Raw genomic sequence first — 20,788 nt, forward strand, 5'->3', positions numbered from 1 at the left:
AGACTAAGAAAGGCCCAGGAATTGGAAACTAAACATAGCACCTAAATACAATGAGGAATCTTAGAATTACTTGATGCTGGACCAGGGGAAAAGAGCTAGAAAGGACATTACGGGGACTATTGACAAAATTTGAATATGGACTACAGATTAACAGCATCATATTAATGTTGAATTTCCTGATTTTGATAATTATACCTCAGCTCTATGTTTGTGAATATTCGTATTCTTAGGAAATACATCCTGAAGTATTTAGGGGAAAGGGCTACGATGTCTCTAACTTCCTCTCAAATTGTTCAGAAAAAACAAGGATAGTAAAGCAAATGGAGCTAAATTTCCTGGAATTTTTCTGTAAAAAGTATACAGATATTTTTATATTTATTTTATATTTGTATTTTATATAGATATTTTTATATTTATATTTGTATTTTATATTGATATATATTTTATGTAAATTTTAAAATATAAGAAAAAACTAGCTAAAAATGAGACAGAGGACGCACAACAAAATGCTCCATCTCATTAGCAGAGAAATATAAATTAATAACACATAGGTACATCATTTTATATCCAGCAGAAAGGCATTTTTTAAATCCTGCCAATGCCAAGTCTGACAAGGATATGATTAAGTCCAAGTCTGTACAACTACCTTGAAAAACAAGATGGCCTTAACCTTCTGTACTTTCTACCCAGTAATTCTACTCTAAAGGGCATTAGAGGCTAGAGCATAAGAGTAACAGTGTGTGGGAACAGGATGTTCGAAAAAGCATTACTCCTAATAGTATAAAACGAAACAAATATCTTCACAAGATAGGGTAAAAAAAATCGTGATAGATGCATAAGGTATTATGTGGTAGTAAAAACAAATAGCATTATGGATGAATGAGGGAAATCAAGAGGGAAAAAGCAAGGCAGAGATGAGTATACACAGTATTTTATTTTCATGAAATCCAAGTACTGGTAAACAATGCATAGACCAGGGATGCATGTGGTCAAATATATATCAACGTAAAGGAATGAGGAACACACCACTCAGAACCATGACTTCTTTACCTCCTTACCTAGTTAAGTGAAGCGGATGAAGAGCACCAATGAGTATTGTTTTTGTGTTTTTAAAGATTTTATTCTTTTTAAGTAATCTCTACACCCAATGTGGGGCTCAAACTTAGAACCCTGAGATCGAGTCACGTGCTCCACCAACGAAGGCAGCCAGGCGCCCGTTTTGTGTTTTTAGATAAAGGATGGTTTCTCCAAAGTTATATGATGCTTCTAATTTATACAGAAAAAGTATGTAAATATTCTACCAGAATGAACACTCTTAAGTGTAAGAATTATTGTTTTGTTCAGTTATATCCCTGGTACCTACAATAATGCCTGGCACAGAGTAGGTATATAAAATGAATATAATCTTTAGAATGTACCAAATATTACATTAAAAAAAAGTCAATGAACAGATACGCCTCCCGTAGAGATGGCGGGGGAAATGAAGATAAAAGGGATTCAAACTATGCAGACATCAAACTGTCCCTGGACCCATAAAGTGAATCATCACCTCAGGATCAAACACTCTGATCCTGATGAATGATTATGAAAGGAAGATTCAAGGCAAAGAGAACTAAGCTAGCAGTTGAATGGGGGCTGGCAAACTGAATTTAAAAAGAAAGCAGGAACTCTTAGAGCCATAGAACACTCATGTCACCACTAAAATGAAATGACACTCTAAGGCTAGACAGAGACCCGGGGTTGCTCAAACTGTTAGACAAAGGTGCAATAGTGAAGAGAACTCTCCTGAATAAAACTTCCAACAAATGACAATTTAGTATTGACTGGCACTCCATCCAGCCTCGGCCAGCCTGGCTCTACCGATGTGGCCGGCTTCTGCATTAGGAAGCAGAAATGCAGAAAGGACATGCCCACGAGCTCTTCCTGCCTGCTGACTGTCCTCTGCAGATGAAAAACCTGAAGGTTTTCCTTGTTGCTTCGGAAGAAGCTGTTCTCATTTTCCACCCCTTGAGCGTTTCCTTCAAAGCATAATATGAGGTCCTATCAGACAACAGGCAGTTTTCCCTGCATGGGGAGGTGAGCACCTGGTAGTCAGGGAAGATTCACCACACCGCCAGTCGACCTTTCTTGTTGGGTTCACCTTCTATCACAACTAGGTCACACCTGCCCTGTATGCATCTGACTGTGGGCAGACTCTAGGGCCTACATGAAACCTTCGTTCAGGTGGACAGGAGATCATCTCCCAAGGGAAGGATGGAAGGCACGTGCACTGTTCTGTGAAAGAGCAGTGGGAGAAGAAAATCAGGACCCCAAAGAATGAGGACCCCTGTTGCAGACAGCTGCTTGTGACAGGGATGGCTGGCTCCTGGACCCTGGTCAGCTTGCAGGCCAGGTCCTGCTCACTGACCACTGCCCGAGCTGGCCTTCACCTGCCCCAGCGAGGACACAGTGTGGGAAGGGCCTTGGAGCTTAGTCCAGCTTCACAAAGGAAGCAATTTGGGGCTTTCCAATGACAGTCTGAAGTCTGTCTTTTCAAAATGAGGAATTCTCAAATATCTGCCATCTATGCAAAGAAAAGTTGTCAAAAAATTTATTATAAAAGAGAACAATGACAGAATATAAGCTTACACATTAATATTTACATTATATTCAAAATATATTACAGCTTTAATTTATGAACAGAAATATCCTGTCTTTTCTTCTTTTTCTTTTCTGCTTTCTTTGCATCGCTGATTTGCATTTTTACTTGATCTTGTAATTTGGAAAAGAATGCTTGAGATGACTTTAAGGCTTTGTCTTTACCTTCATCCTGCAATTAAAAATAATAACACATTCATGCTATAAAATGTGCTTGTAAGTAAAAACAGCCAAATGATTACAACAGCGTACAAAAGTATAAAAATGCAGAAATTGAGAAGAAACTATGAAAAATCACACCAGTTAACACAGAGATATATGCGTTCTACGCTGCTGCGATGTTCTTGTAATTGAAGAGAGGAGGGAGCGGAAGACAACGCTGCCAGACCCCAGGTGCCGTGAGGGCCCAGAGTTTCAGGCTGTTACTCCAGCCAGGCACCAGCAGCCTCTCACCGGCAGGCGGGTGGCATCAGCAGGCTCAGACACTCAGTGGAGCAGATGTCACCCACTGCTTGCCACGCCCTTCCCCACAAGGGCCCCCTGCAGTGATTTTCTTTCCTGCATCCTTACCTTTAGTAGCGACGCTTTGCCTGTTTTGGTCAGCTGTTTTAACTTCTCTGAAGCTACGGCCTTCGTGTATTTCCCCGCTTGGTCTGGGTTGTTCTTTTCAAGCAGTTTTCTCCGCTTTTCCTTCTCTTTTAGTTTCATATGCTTCTGATATTTCTTTTTCCTTCGTTCTCGTTTCTTGTCTGTAGCTGTTTTTTCAGCAGCTGTTTTTACATCTCCAGCTTTATTTTTTTCCTATTGAAAGTAACCACCAGTATACTAGTTAATCCAACTTAACACAACTCAGGAAATGGGAGGAGCAGCAATCCCACAGTGTGGCCAATGGGCTGTACCCACCACCAAGAGCTGAGTACACAGTACCTATCTGCACCCCACAGAGCTTTGGGAGCTCAGCTCTTTAAGACCTGGAATACGTCCTTTGACAAAGCAGACTCTTACAGCAGCAGTTCAGCTTCCAAACTACATCGCCAAAGGCAGCCTGGAGAGCTGGATTATCACACTGACAGTGCCAGAAGCAAGCCCCCTACAGCACTTAAGACTCCAGATGGGATTCAGGGACAACCTCAGTGCTAAGCTGCCGAGGACAGCCACTGGCTGGCAGGAGGGGCTCCCAGACATGGAAGGGAAACATCTATCCAGGGAGGATCAATGTCCTCTCTTTTCTCCCCAGCTGCCAGCCTATCCTGCCAGCACCGTCACCTGTAGAGGTGGCAGAGGTCCTGAAGGGGTGGGTGTGGGTGCAGCAAAGCAAGGGCAGACGGACAAAGAGCCACACTGCCAGGCCAGCCGTGAAGACGAGACCTGGCAGAAACCATCATTCCTGTATAATGCATGAGCTTCAATGTTCATGAGCCAGGGACTGCCTCCATTTGGTTACATCCAACTTCTAATAATCCAAATGTTCTATTCTAGACACCGATTCCATTATTGGCTACATAATGGGGGAAAATGCTGATATTAAAGGACTGCTAGTATATGAGCAACATAAACCATTTATTTCAACCCAGTATCACTGCTAGTATTCAAATTGGATTGTAACAAGATACAGACATCACATATTTATAATAAGATTTTATAAAGTAATTCTTATACCTGTACCTCATAATATCTGATTATAGAAGACTGATGTTTGAATACTATGTAATATTATTAGTTTGATTATACTTAGAAACTGCTGATACATTAAAATAAAAGCTACAAACTCCAGGATAATGACACTGAGTAGAGATTTAGCTATAAACAACTAATTTATTTAAAAAAAAAAAAACCCACAAAAACAAAAAAACCCTATATGTTTCAACACTGGTTTCTTACCTTGACTTCCTCCGGGGCCAGCAGAGCTGCATCACTCACGCTCACTGGGGCTACCTCCTCCATGGTTATGGCTGGCAGATTTGACACAACTTTAATCTCTGGAACAGGCTAGAAAAGAGACAATATGTTGAAGAGGAAGTCAGAAATAGTCCTAACAAAATATTTATATTTTGAACCTATTAGTTTTTCTTAATATCCTTTAAAATTGACTCTACTATTATTATTTTTATGTAGCGGTTCATCACTTACATACAACACGGGTGATTATCACAAGTGCCCTCCTTAATCCCCATCACCCATTTAGCCCATCCCCTACCCACCTCCCCTCTAGCAACCCTCAGTTTGTTCTCTATTGTTAAGGTGTAAACCTATTAATTTAAAGCATAATACATAAAATACTTTATGGAGGGGTGCCTGGGTGGTTCAGTCGGTTCAAAGTCTGACTTGGTGGAAAGTCTGACTCAGTTTTGGCTCAGGTCATGATCGCATGAGTCATGAGATTAAGCGCCACACAGGGCTCAGTGCTCTGTGTGGAGTCCACTTGTAGATTCTCTCTCTGCCCCTCCCCCCACTCACTTACTCTATCTCATATAAATAAATTAATCTTAAAAAAAAAAAGGTCTCCTAGGTCTTAAAAAAATAAAATATTTTATGGAGATTATTTATTTTTTTTTTTTTTTTTTTTTTTTTTTTTTTTATTAATAATGATTTTTTATTATATTATGTTAGTCACCATACAGTACATCCCCGGTTTTCGATGTAAGGCTCGATGATTCATTAGTTGTGTATAACACCCAGTGCACCATGCAATATGTGCCCTCCTTACTACCCATCACCGGTCTATCCCATTCCCCCACCCCCCTCCCCTCTGTAGCCCTCAGTTTGTTTCTCATAGTCCATAGTCTCTCATGTTTCATTCCTATGGAGATTATTTAAAATGTGCGACAGTTGATAGCAAAAATCTTAAGCTACCTGGAATGATGGCAGTGTAGGTGGGCAGCATGGGCTGCTTGAGCAATCTTTTGATACCTGAGTACTTTGGGGTCTTCTCTGTCTCACTGATGAACCAAAAACACTTTTTTCTACACTTTTGCAGGACATTTCTGCCATATTCAAACACCACTTCTTTCACCTATTACACAAACTATTCTCATCTGCCACGGATGTGGACATTTTCCAACAATCCTATTTAATGTTAAATAAAATCCATTGATTTTTGTGAATATTATCCTGTCTTTGGTTATAAAAAAAAGACCAGCTATAAGAAATATATAGAAAAAGATGCAAGGAAAAATGCTTATTAGAACAAGAGTCAAAATAGTCTACTTGATAAATTTTCTCATCTTCCAGCTACTGAAAACATAGCTTTATAAACAACTGTGAGATAATACAGAACTGCTTTGGAAAACTAAAACAGTACTGAAATAAATCAAACCTATTAGCTATAAAAAGGAGAAATGTTATGTAATGTTATAAAATGTAATGTTAATTGAATAGCTTCTTTTGGGAAAGAAATGCCCAGGAAAGAGAGAAATGAAAACAAGCTTCATACTGTCCATGATAATAGCAAGACACTAGTGATTATTTACCCAACACTTACACTAATGCTCTTTACATCTAATTCTTGTACATCTCTAAGGAGCACTAGGGGACAGGGACTGTGTCACTAGAGTGGAGTAAAAGATAGAAGTGGGGGACACAGCAGGTGCCCTGGAGAGAACATAGGACTGAGGGGAGAGGGGCTCTACTGCAGACAGCATCACTGATTCCTTCACACATCCCTTTTCTTACCGCAGTCCTGGCCATATGCCAATCAACTAGCAGATGTGTGCCCCAGGAAATTTCAGAGAGAACAAAAATAAGTCATACACACAACAGGATCCTGGATTCTAACAGAAAAAAATGTCAGACTGCGAAAGAAATAATTTCTTCCATTGGACCACTGATCACTTATTTATTAGGAATATCATGTTCCATTGTACAATTTAAAGAGAAATACAAAGAAAATGGGAGATAGCCCAGAAAACAACAACAACAACAACAACAAAATGATGACTGGTCAACAGGGTTTATGGAGATCGTGAAATATGGAACTGAAGATGAAAAAAGTTCATATTAAGGGGAACCTGCACCAAAAATTCTACATTTCTGAAGAGTAATAAGAAAGGCTTTCAAACTGGGGCATGTAGGCCCAAATATATTCCCTCCTTCTTCAATTCCCAAGGTTCCAAGGAAGGTCTGAGTACTTCCCCATTGTCAGGCTCCGTGTTAGTGTGGTGGACATAACAGGGAAACGGCAGTGAACAAAACACACTTGTGGTGGTTTGGAAACAAGTAGAGAACGATCAGTAATTGACCAATTGCAATCATAGTGCTATGACGGAAATGAATGCAGGGAAGAGGGACATGGCATTCAGCCTGACACCCCAGAGGTAGGAAGGAGCCAGCCATGGAAAGAAGGAAGTGCAGCCTAACAGGCGGAGAGCCCAGCAGGAAGGTATGAGGAAGGGGGCACTCTGCCCACTGAAGGCACAGCAAAGAGACCAATGTCGCTGGGGGGAGACAGGAAGCCAGATCATGTGGGGCCTTGTAAGGCACAGGAAGAGATCATGTTCTTCACATCAGTGACTTTTTCACAGTAAGACCTGCTGGCCAAGAGGGGTTGAGAATTCCTCTCTTTTCTTCATCCATTACACAGCCCACACTAGGCACTTTGGTAACTAAAGATGGCTCCTGCCACCAAAAACTTACTGTCATATAAATTACATGTGATTAACCAAAACCAAAAAAAAAAAGCAGGTGATAAATGCTGATTGTCTGAGAAGACAAGATACTCACACAGGACAAAACACCTAACCATCAAAGAATCAGAAAGATTTTGGTGATTACCTCTTCTGTATAGACGAAAGGTGAAGCAATTTCCCTAATTCACAAAGCTAGTTAGGGGCAGAATCAAATTCAGGTTTCTGACTTCTAGACTAGTCCCTGAGATTCATGACACCTCATTTCTAGAAAACACAAGGGACACAAAGGGGCAATAGGTGAGCAAGTACCAAAAGGATGGCACAGCATGTTTTATGGGCTCACAGGGGACAGTGAGAAGGAAAGGAAGCTCTAAAAAGTACAGAGGCATACTGGGCCAAGCGTGGTGGGAGTCAGACAGACAGACAGGGAGATCACTGGAGGTCTGGGCCTGGTGCAGGAGTGTGATGCAACAGGGGAACATGGACCTACAGTTATATCCAACCCGCCCAATCTCCTAAGCCTTGGTTTCCTCATCTGCAAAACAGAAAGAGTAATACCTCCCTCAGTGTTTTGTGGCTGAAGAGTTAATGAGCAGGCCACTACCATCATCAAGATGGCAACACTGGTCGATCCCAACTTTAGTCCTCCTCACAAGACAAACTAACTAGCAACTATCCATAGATGAGATAGTACTGGGAAAATCCCAGAACCCAAGGTAAGGCTGAAGCAACCCTCCGGACCACAGAGACTTAAGAAGGACCACATTAGAAGGGTAGAAGAGGTTACACTCTCACCATATCATCCCTCTCCCAGGCCAGCACAGCGCCCCATTGACAGAGACCTGGCCTATGGTTTCTCCAGTGGAAGAGAGCCCAAGGTAGCCTTCCAGCTCCCCAGCACTGCAGGATGCTTCTGGGCAGACCCAATCACACCTGTGTCATGGGGATCATGGAGGGAATCTGTGGGGCTTGACCACTGAGGATCATATTGGGATGAAGAACAAGGGCAGGGCTTCTAGCAACCAGTGCTTGGATCTTGGCAGACCATGTGCCTCCTCACAGGAGTGCCCAAGTAAGAGATCCCAGCCAGCAGCCTTGCCCATCTGCAGAGCCAAGCTAGTGCCCCTGGCTGGCTCAAAGAGATATCTGCACCCCCATGATCACTGCAGCATTATTTACAATAGCCAAGTCATGGAAACGACAGAAGTGTCCATCAACAGATGAAAGAATAAAGATAATATGGTGCATATATAAATACACACAAACACATATGCACACACAAACACACGTACACACACACACACTGGAATACCATTTACCATAAAAAGGAAATTCAGCCATTTGTGACAATACTGATGGACCCTGAGACATTATGCTAAGTGAGGTAAGTCAAACAGAGAAAGACAAATACTGTGTGATCTTGTTAGGCAGGAAATTAGGCATGAGCAACAGGAGGATAGACTTTAGATGTCCTGCCAGAGAGCGCCGCCCAGGGGCCACCACATTCGCCCCATCTAGCAGTAGGTTTGGGGTTGCAACATCCCAGCAGAGTAAGAGTTGGGTTTGTTGTGCTTATTGCACTAATGCAGAAAGCAGCTATTTGTCCCTACTTGACCTATGTCTCTAGAATAGAAATGTTGCAGTTGCCCACTCTTGCAGGCACTTAGAATACATCTTGGGAAAGGACATGAATAGGTGGCTAATTATTATATAATCCAGACCTGTCACTCAACTGTTGCCACCCTAGGACACTCAGAAAAGAAAAAAAATGACATAAGCCCACACCCCGGAGTTTCTTGGCCCTTTGTCTCTCTTGACTGGCCCGCTCCTCCCTTGGAGTGTACTTTAATAAAATTTTCTGTGCTTTAAAACAGCAGGGTGACTACAGTTAACACTATTGTATTGTATATTTCAAAGTTGCTAAGAAAGTAGATCTTAAAAGCTCTCATCATAAAAAGAAAACTCCAACTATATGGGGTGATGAATATTAACTAAACTTACTGTGGTAATCATTCCCCAATACACAGAGGCAGGTATGCCATGCCTTTCAAAAGTTAATGCTAGGCCACTTTGCTTTTACAAAAGACCTACATTACTACATGTTTTTGCTAACTGACAGAAATCTGAAAATCTTACAAAATCACTTTTATAAAAAAAGTGAAGGCAAACATAGCATTCAGCATCTGTTCTGTAGCAAGTGGCCCTGCCCAGCCTTCCTCAGGAACTATACTTGGTATCTCAGCATCAAGCCACCAGAGCTTTAAATGGTGTCTGCGAGCATCTGTGCTTTATCTCAATTTACTTGTGCATCCATTACGAGATGGTCCTAAAGTATCAGGAAAGCCTAGGACAGGTTATTTTTGGGGTCTGAAAAAGCTCAAAAAATTTTCCATTTAATTAATGGTAATTGCTTCTTTGCTTTACCCCATTTAGGATTCTGAAAGGTTTTATAAGAATAGTTTGCTTTCTGATGGTGGGGGAACCCATATATCAAACCACTGTTGTACATCTTCAACTTACACAGTGTTAAATGTCAATTATGTCCTAATAAAACTGGGGAAAAGGGGTTAATATACATAAAGGACTTAATATGGGAAATAGCAGGTATTCAGAAAATATCAGGTACAGACATCACAGGTCTCCGGACCAACCACAGGATGAAAATACAACTGAAGGCTGAATAACAAGAAAGAGTGAGAAATGAAGAGAACCCGTGGCTAAGACTTTAGGTCTGGCAAGGGCCCATTCGGAGATCAGGTTGGATCAGCAGAGGAAGCCAGAACTGTCTAGGAATAGAAATTCCTACAGGTCTGTATCCTAAAACCAAACAAAGAGCTAGCCTCACAGAATCTCAGAGGAATTAAGGTCACATCTGCTCTGACTACACACAGATTTGTTAACACACTTACTGGTTTAGGGATGAAGTGAAAGTTTGAGAGGGCATCCAATTTTAAGAAGAGGGAATCCATCATCTTCTGAATTTCTTTGTGTTCTGGATTTTCTTCTTCTGCTGTTTTTTGCTTAGGAAATAAGTTCAACATCAGATTGAGCGGCTTAGTACACATCACAGGACAAAACACAAGGGTCAATAGGGTATGCCCCCATTTCTCATCAAGGCTTCAGCTTCAAAGACACATTACAAGGCAGAATCAAAGTCATCAAGATCATAACGGTGCCAGCAGCAGCCAAAGCAGCAACGTGGCGTGCACCTTAGGAGCTGCAGCAACCCCCCCCCCCCCCATGATTCAGAACTTACAATTTAATTCCCTTGGTATTTACTTCTGTCAAGAACTAAGCCATTCCCACTCGGATGGCTCTCATTAAAAGAAAGGGGAGCTGGGTAACAAGGGTTGGATGTTGAGGAACTGGAACAGCGCGCTGTGCACTGTTGGTGACGATGTAAAGGGTGCAGTCACAATGGAAATGAATGAGGCAGCTCCTCAAAAAGTTAAACAGAGAACTGCTATATGACCCAGCAATTCCATCCTTAGGTAAATACCCAGGAGAATGGAAAAAGAGGTTCCCAAACAAATATATGTAAACACCTGTTCAGAGTAGCACTATTCCCAACAGCCAAAAGGTAGAAACAACCCAAATGCTCACAATCCCCTCTTCCCTCTGCCCATAACGTTTATTCTAAAAGGCTAAGAATTTTTTTTAATAAAGCATAACAAAACACACCAGAATGGGGAAGCGACTGGCTCTTTGCCTCCACGACCATGATGCCATCGGGGTCTGTTTCCAATGTCTGTCATCAGTGCCCACTTTTGGCCACATCTAAGCATTTGCCACTCCTTCTTTATCTTAACTCATTTTTTTATCCTGAACATGTCTGCCTCATCCCAGATAGTAATGGCTGTGAAATCGTACATATAAAACTAAAGTTCATTCATGTGCTATGTACCATCACCTTGCTTATTACCTCCAGGATGGATACCAAACTTCAGAAAATACTCATCAACATCCCCAGACGAACTCTTAATGGAATGGGTCTAGAATTAGCCTAAATTAAGTCCATACTCAAAAACTTGTGAACTGGCTGCTGAATTCTGAGACATAAATGAAACTAGTATTTACAGAGCTCGTACAGCTCTCGCATTACATATTTAATTTTTAACTCTCATGGTTACAAAATGTTTTCTGTGTTTACTGAATCTTCTAAGTAGCCAAGCAATGTTCAATAACATGTTCCTTCAACTACCACTTTGGGTTGCAAAGCAGCCAGGAAGACTTAATTCAAATCTTTCCAAATCTTCAACTTAACAGTGGCATCAAGGGCACTGATTGCTATTGCTGCTAAAGTGACATTAATTAATCAGATCTGGCAGGAATCCTAAATGGCTTTTGCAAATAAAAACGCCATCTCATCCCCAAGCACATACTGACCACATTCTCAATAAATCAAGTGTGAAGGAATAATTCAATCACTATATTGGTAATACAGTATTATTGGAAATACGACTTTGTCCTACTTAACCAGGTATTTTTTTTTAAGAATCTAAGTGAAAAGAAACAAGAATCAGGGGCGCCTGGGTGGCACAGCGGTTAAGCGTCTGCCTTCGGCTCAGGGCGTGATCCCCGCATTAGGGGATCGAGCCCCACATCAGGCTCCTCTGCTGTGAGCCTGCTTCTTCCTCTCCCACTCCCCCTGCTTGTGTTCCCTCTCTCACTGGCTGTCTCTATCTCTGTCAAATAAATAAATAAAATCTTAAAAAAAAAAAAAAAGAAAAAAAGAAACAAGAATCAAGAATCAAAAACCAAATAACCCACCAGACCAAAAATCTGAATGAATTTCACAATGTTCTATCGATAACTTCTAAAGTATAAATGAGAACTGATTTTAAAATTGTAGGACTACTATAATAGTTGCTGGAAAAGTTAATTAGCTGTGGAACGATCAGACGACCAATGAATAATTGCAAAACAAGCTCTCCTACCCCCTCGCATTCAGTGGCAATATTATAATCCCTCTACTCCTACCATACTGTTTCACATTTAAATGAGGTGAACCAAGAGCTCAAGATTTATTTCATGAATTTCAGCCATTGGGGTGGAACCAGCAGAGCTGAATATCTACTTCTCTCTCTCTCTCTTTTTTTTTTTAATAACGATGGCTTTGCCTTCTGGGCTTCCTTACCTGGTTGAGTTTGATGTACTCCTGCTCATAAATTTCAGCAAGGCTCAATTTGCTCTTCTCATGGTCTAATGTTAAACGTTTTTTATATTCATATGCATCCTCTTTAGGTCTTTCTTTACGTACTACATCATCCCAAGCCTGCAATATCAAAGTTGGAAGGAACATAAATCTTATCATTTCATTCCAGGCTCACTTAAGACTCTTCCCCTGGAATATTTATGGCCAGTCCAGAGTAAGCAAATGATAGCAAAAGTAATTAATTTCAACCTGCAAAATGACTATTCAAGTCACAAAAAATAAGTATTATGAAAAGCAAAGACCGCATTACTTAAGTTGCCTTTTTTTGTTTTAAATGCATCTTTCTCCTGGTTACGAACTTTAATTCCCCATTTCCTTATCATGGTTTGTTTAAAAGTCAACACTTAAGAGTTTGTCCTGTTGCATTTCAAATTTAAGGACAGTCTACATATAGTACCTACCCTTCAAACTCTTCCTATTTTGAGGAAACATTATACACATTTTAAAGCCATCCCTTATTGTACATGTCATATGTCCAGTCTTATTCTAAGTTTACAAAGTAAGATCAATTCTTTTTTTTTTTTTTTTTTAATGTGACTGATATTATTGAACACCGGTGTAGCAGACTGTGTAGATGCCCTGCTTCATATCCCCTGGCCCATCCCTGAGTTCACCTGTAGCTGCAAGGAGAACTATTCCCATGTTTGTAGATGCTGACAGCTTCCCATTTCAAGCTAGGACTCTGCTTCTTATCCTATGGGTTTTCTGGAAGGCTAGGGGATCTTGCCTACCTGTGCTCAAGAGAGCTCTGAGGTGTCTAGGACTTAACACCTCCAGAGGCAGCTCTCAACCAGTTAAGGACTGAGTTTAGTGGATAAATATTCCAGCAGACCCATCCCTGGTGGGGTAAACCTGAGACATATTCTACATAGATCTTCAGGGGTCCCCCGCAGGTGCATTCCCAGTTGCCCATTGTGACAGTTAATTTCATGTGTCAATTTGACTGAGCGAAGGAATGCCCAGATAGATGGTAAAATATTATATCTGAGTATGTCTGTGTGGGTGTCTCTGGAAGAGATCAGTATCTGAATTAGGAGACTGAGTAAAGATGCCTTCACCAGTGCGGGTAGACATTATCCAACCCACTGAGGGCCCAAACCGAACAAAAAGTGGGAGGAAGGGTGATTCTGCTCTCTGATTAAGCTGGGACATCCATCTTCTCCCGCCCTGGACATCAGTGCCTCTAGTTTTCCGACCTTTGGACTTGGATTGGAACTTGTATCACCAGCTCCCTGGTTCTCAGGTCTTGGGACACAGCATTCCTGGTTTTCTGCTTGCAGACAGCAAACCATGGGGTTTCTCAAACCTCCATCATCACATGCATCCTTTCCTTCCCCATTTGGGGTTATTTTTCAGTATCCAATTTTAATGTATCAATTGTGTTTTTGATTATCTTTCTATACTTTTTAAGTGGTTGCTCTAGGGATCTAAGATCAATTCTTAAACAAAAACTTTGCTAGGTTTTTAACATTTGAAAAAAACCCTTTATCTGTCCCAGCAGATACTGTGCCTAAATGAAGGGTCCCAAGTATGACCACATCAGATCAGAACTAGTCCTCATACCTGTCACCCTCCACCAGCTTCACCAGGCACCACCAGACAGGTGAACAAGGGGCAAGGAAGATCGGCAGTGGCTCTGGCTACCCGTTCTCCTCAGGCACAACTGCCCTTCTTTCCAGAGCACTAGTGAAAGGCAGAGTCTCACACAACAAAAGCAATAGAAGATGAGGATAGTGTAGACTTAGTAGTAGACTTCAGGGTAGATTTAGGGCTTTAAATGAAAAACTGATACAAACAAAATTTCTATGAAAACAAAGAAGAGTGATGGTCCCAAAACAGTCTCATATTATTTCTAAAAATTCCAGTGAATTTTAAATTAAGTTAAATTTCATTCTTACTGACCTGATCTCTTATCCTCTGCTTAATGATATCTTCCAGTTGAAGGGTGGTTTCCTCTGTAATCACAGGTGCTAAAGAAAATATAACATGTACTCATTAGGTAGATATAAACTAGACCAGTCCCTGTAGGCGCTAATTAGCATAGCAGTAACTCCTGGGTGAATTAATAGTACTGTGGCTATGTAAGAAAATGTCCTATTTCTTAGAAGATAGATGTAAAAGTACTTAGGAGTGAAGTGTCATGTTATTGGTAAGTGATTCAGGGGAAGAAAGTACACACACTCGATCACATACATACACAATGCAGGGAAAGCAAATATGCCAAAATGTTAACCTGTGAATCCAGCTGAACGGCATCTCTATGTTTGCTGTACTATTTTTTCAACTTTTCTGTACACTTATAAGTTTTTAAAATAAAAAGTTGGGAGGAAATAAATAAAACTACTTCTCTATGAATTAGAACCGTAGAAAAAGCGTAGAAACACACAACTTGCAGGAGCCCAGCAGGCTCACGTACCCATGCGGACTGCGTGGTCAAAGTGCAGAGTCTCCTCTAGGAGGCTGTTCTCTGGGCGCTTTTGAGCTGTCACTTCCCCTTGAAGCTGCCAAGGTTTTTTTTCCAACAACTCTTTTTCTAAAGATGCAATTTTTTCATTCATCTAAAAAAGAGACAAAAATTACACATTTAGGAAACAAAATCAGGTTTATAGCTAAATAAAAGCAACTAACATCTTTACAAGCACAAAAACAAGAAACGCATTATTCCTCAATACATTTGTTTGGTTCTTGCCACTGTTTTATTACTAAGCCAACAGTGACCTCCTATTGCTGACACCTGAAGTGGGTGAGGAGCTGCAGATGACCCTCCTCTTTCCCTCCCTGATTTGAAACGCCATGTTTATAATAGACTGAATTCCCCCAGCAGAATCTGGGTAGATTTCTGGGCTCTATTCTAGTCTAATGGTCTATCTATTCAGAAGCCACTATCAATTTTAATTATTAGAGCACTGCAAGATTCATTAGAACATTAGTAACTGAAGGAGCCTCTTTTCACCCCACACTCCCAAATCCAAATTATCTCTAACTACTAAAAGACATCTACAGTGACTTTATAGTGTATGGAATGCCAGCCTCCTCAGCCCCTTTACTAAATTCTCATATTTTTCCTAACAGCTTTCAATTCATCTACTTAGGTTTTTCCAGTACCCTTTGCAAATATTAACGCTCACTTCAGTTTTTCCTACCTCTTATCCTTCTCTTTTGTAGTTGCACTAACACTTCTACAAGGATGTTAAATAACAGTGATAATGGTAATTGTGGACATTTTGTCTTATTCTTTATTTTAGAGGGATATTTCTAGAATTTCACCACTGAGCAGGACAGCACCTTTTGGCTAGATGGGTTTGTATTTCACTACAAGTGAAAATTAGGAAGGGATATTGAATTTCACCAAATGTCTTGTTGACATATAAGAAAAGAACCATATGGTTTTCTCCTTATTCTGTTATTCTGTTACGACCAAGAATTACATTAAGAGATTCTCTAATCCTGAATCAAGAAAATGAGGCCCATTTGGTTGTGGTGTTGTTAGTCTTCTGCTGTGTTATTTTAGATATTTACGTCACTGTTCATAAAAGGAACTGGGTGTGAGTGTTTTAATGTCAGGTTTGGGTATCATGTTATAAGAAAAAAAGTTTGGAAGCTTTACTCTTTATATGTAGGAATTGATCAAACAACATTCCATTATGTATTTCTTCAAAGTTTGATATAATTCTCAAGTAAAAAACCTGCTTTTCTTTCTTTCTTTCTTTCTTTTTTTTTTTTTTTTTTTGAGAAGACACAGGGAGGTTGGGCACTAACTCAATGCAATTTCACATTTTCTTTCCCAATGCTTCCCCACTCCCTCCTTTAAATCTTCTCTCTCTTCTGGGAACAATCTGACAATCTTGGATTTAATTCAGATTCTCTTTTTCTAATAATTCTTTTGATATCCTTGATATATTTGATTATTTGCCTGTTCTCAGTTCTAATTGTGTGATGTAATTTTAATGTGGTTAAATGGTAAAGACAAATAACTGGAGCCAGGCTTATCTATTACTTGCAAATAACACTTCCATTTGTCTGAAATCATAATCATAAGGAAATAATTTTTATCAACTTTGGAAGATGTGTTTGAGATGGTATTAATTAACATTCAGACAATGTGGAGATATCTACTGAATATCTCAAAGAAGCAGTATCCTTATAAGCAGCTGAAACAGCTACAAAGAGAAGTTCACAAGACAGCTAATTAAAAAAAAAACAACAACCCATTAGTATAAAGAAACCAAGGACAGAGGAAAAAAACAGGTTTTTACATAAATCGAAAGTGGCAGGTTGGGAAATCAGCACTGAATTTTGCAAGTTAGCTACCTTCCACATGGGCATCTCTATACAGTGTCTGGCAGAGAGTAGCAGCAAGATTTTTGTTTTGTTTTTCAAAGGATAATTAAGCATTTCACCAAGAACAACAGAGTAGATTAGTTATCTGTGAGTTCCACAGTCCTGGGAAACATATAAAAAATTCCTTAAATTCCCAATTCTTACCTTTTCCTGTCTCTTTTCAAAAGAGGATTTAACTTCATCAAAATCTTTCTGTACACTTAAGATATTTGTATCCTCACATTCCTCATCATCTGGCAAAGCAAAGGTTACTCTTTTCGAGGTTTCTTTACGTTGTTTACTGTCTTCACTTTCTTCAAGGTCATTATCTTCATCACTATAATACCAAAACACTTATGAAAGGATAATACACTATTTTTCATTAGGAAAACAAAACCAATTCTCTAGTAATTGAAGATATTTTGTGTACCTAACACAAATGGTCAGAATTCCAAAGTCATTCAGTTATTAAGGAACAGATGGTAATATTTAGGGGAAATAGAACAAAAAAGTGTGCAACATATAAAAAATAAATTATTCCTCAATCTATAATACAAATGTATCTCACAATAATAACAGTAAGGTACTTTTATTGGCACAAAAAAGCAAATAAAAGCTCCTTGTAATAAAGGTTTGATTGCCACTGCCAGTGATATTTATCTTCATTAGATGATCTCTAAAGCCCCTTTAAACTCAGAGACTTTCTTCTGGCTACCTTGAGACTATCTGATCTTAGAGAATGTAACTTCTTAGAACAAACATTTGACGACTATGAGTACACACATATAACTGGATGGTTCTAGCTCACCAAGTAAAGGATTCAAAATACTCACGTTTCAGAAACGCTCTCTTCTCCTTCTTCATCAGCAATTTCTTCCTCTTCTTCATTTGAACCCAGTCCATCGTCAAGAACACCTCCTGGGTCTTCATCACTTTCAACTGGATCAAAGAAGTCTTTGTATTTCAGGTTTCTGGAACTTTTACCTGACTAAAGTAAAAACACTTTTCAAACTTTCAATTAAGAACAGAAGAACACATTAAATCATGCATATATGTGTATGCATATTACATACGTGGAAAGAACTACTAGACTATATAACAAACTGGAAGGAAGGATAGATTCATTTATAACTGATAAGACACAGCACAATATTCCTAATTCTAATTACTTCCAAAATATCCCTGCCTAAAGATACAAATGCTTTCCTCTTCCTATTATTATTTTTAGTGTTTAGTGAGAATATGTTGAGGAAAATTCTGACTACTTCTAACAAGTATTCTGTAATAAGGAAATAAGGGCTTTGGTTTAATTTTTCTAGTCCATTGTTTTCAACTGATCTAAATATTTCATTTACGCCTGGTGAGTTTTGAGGTATTTTAAACCTCTTCTCAAGAAATAGAACAAAATCTAATTTAAGGAGGTAGAAAGTCCTCTTTCTCTCTTCCCCCAAAACCTTACTTTAGGTTTTTGACTTCCAAGCAGTTCTCCCTCATCTTCATCAGAATTAACATCTTCAAAAAAATCAATGTCTTCCTCTTCCTCGTGATCTTTTTGTTCCTCTTCCTTTTCCATGTTTTCTAAAAAGGTCTCCATTTCAGATAATTTGAAAAATTTATCATCTACTATGGACTTCTCTCTTGGTTTCCTAGGCACTTTGTCTTGCACCTTGCTCTGTTGCTCCAATTTGCTGATATCAAAATCAAGATCGGAATCCTCATCACTGAAAACTGGACTTTTCCTCAGATCAACTTTGCTCAAGTTTTTAGCTCTCTCATCCACTTTAGGATCATCACCACTCAGGTCAGCCACTTCCTCCTCCTCTAGATCTTGTTTGAGGGCCTCCTGACCATCGGACTCCACCTCTGAGCCATGCTCTTCACACTCCTGCTCTTCGTTCTCTGGAAGAAGACTGATATCTTCATCTTTAATGGTTTTACTAACTGCATTCTGGAAGTACTGTAAAATTGGTTCATTTTGCAATTCGAGTTGCTGCCAAATCTGCTCATCATCAAAATTGTCTATCACCAGTTTTTTTAATGGACTTCCATGGATCCTGTCATTCTCTAATATTTTATTAAAATCATAAAGTACTTTTGTTAACGAAGTGAAGTTTGATGCCAATTCATCTTGAATCCTATTAAGGGAGCACAGGGAGGAAGTTTAAAGAGATTTATAATTATAGGCAATAATTTCACAGCACTGTGAATTAAAAGGAAAAAGAAGCCCAACTCTTGTGCAAAATCAAATTTGAATGAAATATCCAATTTTAAGCATAGATTCTGGCCCATAAGAGTGTATTATCTTGCTGAGGAGCCACATTAATACAAAACTAAGTCTGTGAATCTGCTATATGGATTTTAGGCAGTGAAACTATTACACACCTCTTTACCTAAAGATATATAGTGAATCTTAGCCTTAAATGCTCCTATAATAAACGCTATATTATATGCCACTCCATTCAGTCAATGGTTAACATATGTTTAGCAAGAGTACTCAGAGAATACCTCTGAAGATGTGACATCTGAAATGAGACCTGTATACAAGACAATCTTACAAAGATCTGGAAACACATATTCCAAGCAGAAAAAAACAGTGAGAACAAATTTCCCAAGATGGGAATGAGCTTGATGAGTTTGAGGAATACCAGCATGGTTAGGGTGTGGTGAAGGAGGCAGAAGGCCAGGGAGGTAGATGGGAGCTGAATCATGCAGGGCTAAGAGGTAAGAGTTTGCTGTTTTAAGTGTAAAGACAAGCCATCAGAAGACTGTGAGCAAAGGAGCAAAATTATATAATTTACACTTTGGAAAGATGGCCAATGGAGGACAAGGACCGAAAGTACAGTGATTAGGCTGACACAGTCATCCAGGCAAAAGATGATAAACAACTGTGCAAGGGTTAGAGCAGCAAATACTGTGAAAAGCAGTCAAATTTAGAATATAGTTTGAAGAGAGAACTGACAGAATTTGCTGATGAATTAGCGGCAGAAATGAGAAAAAGTAAGATATGAAGGAAGCAGCTTAGTTATGTCTGAGTGACTGAAAAAACAGATGCCATTTACTGAGATAGGGAAGGCAGATGGTGGGAGCATGTGGAAAAGATTTCCGGGAGGGCAGAGTATAACAGAGTAAACAGAAACAACAGTTCATTTTGGACATAAGAAATCTGAGATTATGAGAGAGTATATGGCTGTAGCTGCTGTGCACCTCACGCTCAAGGCAAAGGTCGGGTGTGAAACACAAATCTGAGAGCCACACTTTCATAGATCATACTTTAAGTCCTTCAACAAAATACAAAGAGCTTGTGTTGGGAAGAGAGATTAAAGACAATCTAATTCTCAAGAAGCTCATCGTTGGGGGGAGTAGACAGACAAACAACAAATCTCATACTTTCAATAAAGTATGATAAGTAAGTTAAGCACTGGGTGGTTTGGAAGCATGATGGATAAAGAGCAACCAACCTAGTGCGCGCGCATCTGTATGTGAAGAGTAGGGGGGCGCTTAAGACTCAATGGAAGCCTCTGGGCGTTAATAAGTTGAGCTTAGTTTGGTTAGCACACGACTAGGAGATCTAGACTGTACAGCATTTAACAATTTAAAATTTTTTGATAGGCTAGGGGCGCGTAAACTATTTGAAATCTGGGGGAAACAGATGTACGCTTCCCTTTATCTTCCCCCCACTCCAGAATCTGCTGGGGGCCGCAATCAGCGCCCACGTGAGACCTGGGCCGCACCCCGAACCCAGGCCGTGTTCACTTACGTGAGAAAGCACTCTGGCTGGCCGGTGGCTTTATCAACCTCCTTCAGACACCGCTCCAGGGTCCGTCGACGCCAGACCCGCGGGGCCATTACTGTCTGCAACTCGGGACACAGCGCCGCATGCACAGGAAAAGGGTCGCCCGGAAACCGCACCACAAAGACGCGCCACGCGCAGCCTGGACCCTGGAGGCGAAGGTTCCGCGGAATACAGGTTCCGGACCCACCCCCTGCCGGA

At 40.1% G+C, this 20,788-nt stretch overlaps 1 protein-coding gene across 1 annotated transcript; it reads right to left on the bottom strand.

The window, feature by feature from the left end:
- Positions 1-915: 915 nt before the first annotated feature.
- MPHOSPH10 (M-phase phosphoprotein 10) lies at positions 916-20,741 on the bottom strand. Its single transcript, XM_026510320.4, has 11 exons — positions 20,555-20,741; positions 18,257-18,932; positions 17,631-17,785; positions 16,963-17,134; positions 14,894-15,035; positions 14,380-14,447; positions 12,400-12,537; positions 10,172-10,282; positions 4,519-4,626; positions 3,208-3,438; positions 916-2,809 (listed from the first exon to the last, which is right to left on the bottom strand). Exons 1-11 carry the CDS (start codon positions 20,641-20,643, stop codon positions 2,660-2,662), a joined length of 2,040 nt encoding a protein of 679 aa, XP_026366105.2. The 5' UTR covers positions 20,644-20,741; the 3' UTR covers positions 916-2,659.
- Positions 20,742-20,788: the final 47 nt, after the last annotated feature.

This window comes from Ursus arctos, unplaced genomic scaffold (genome assembly GCF_023065955.2).
Source record: "Ursus arctos isolate Adak ecotype North America unplaced genomic scaffold, UrsArc2.0 scaffold_28, whole genome shotgun sequence".
Taxonomy (NCBI): domain Eukaryota; kingdom Metazoa; phylum Chordata; class Mammalia; order Carnivora; family Ursidae; genus Ursus; species Ursus arctos.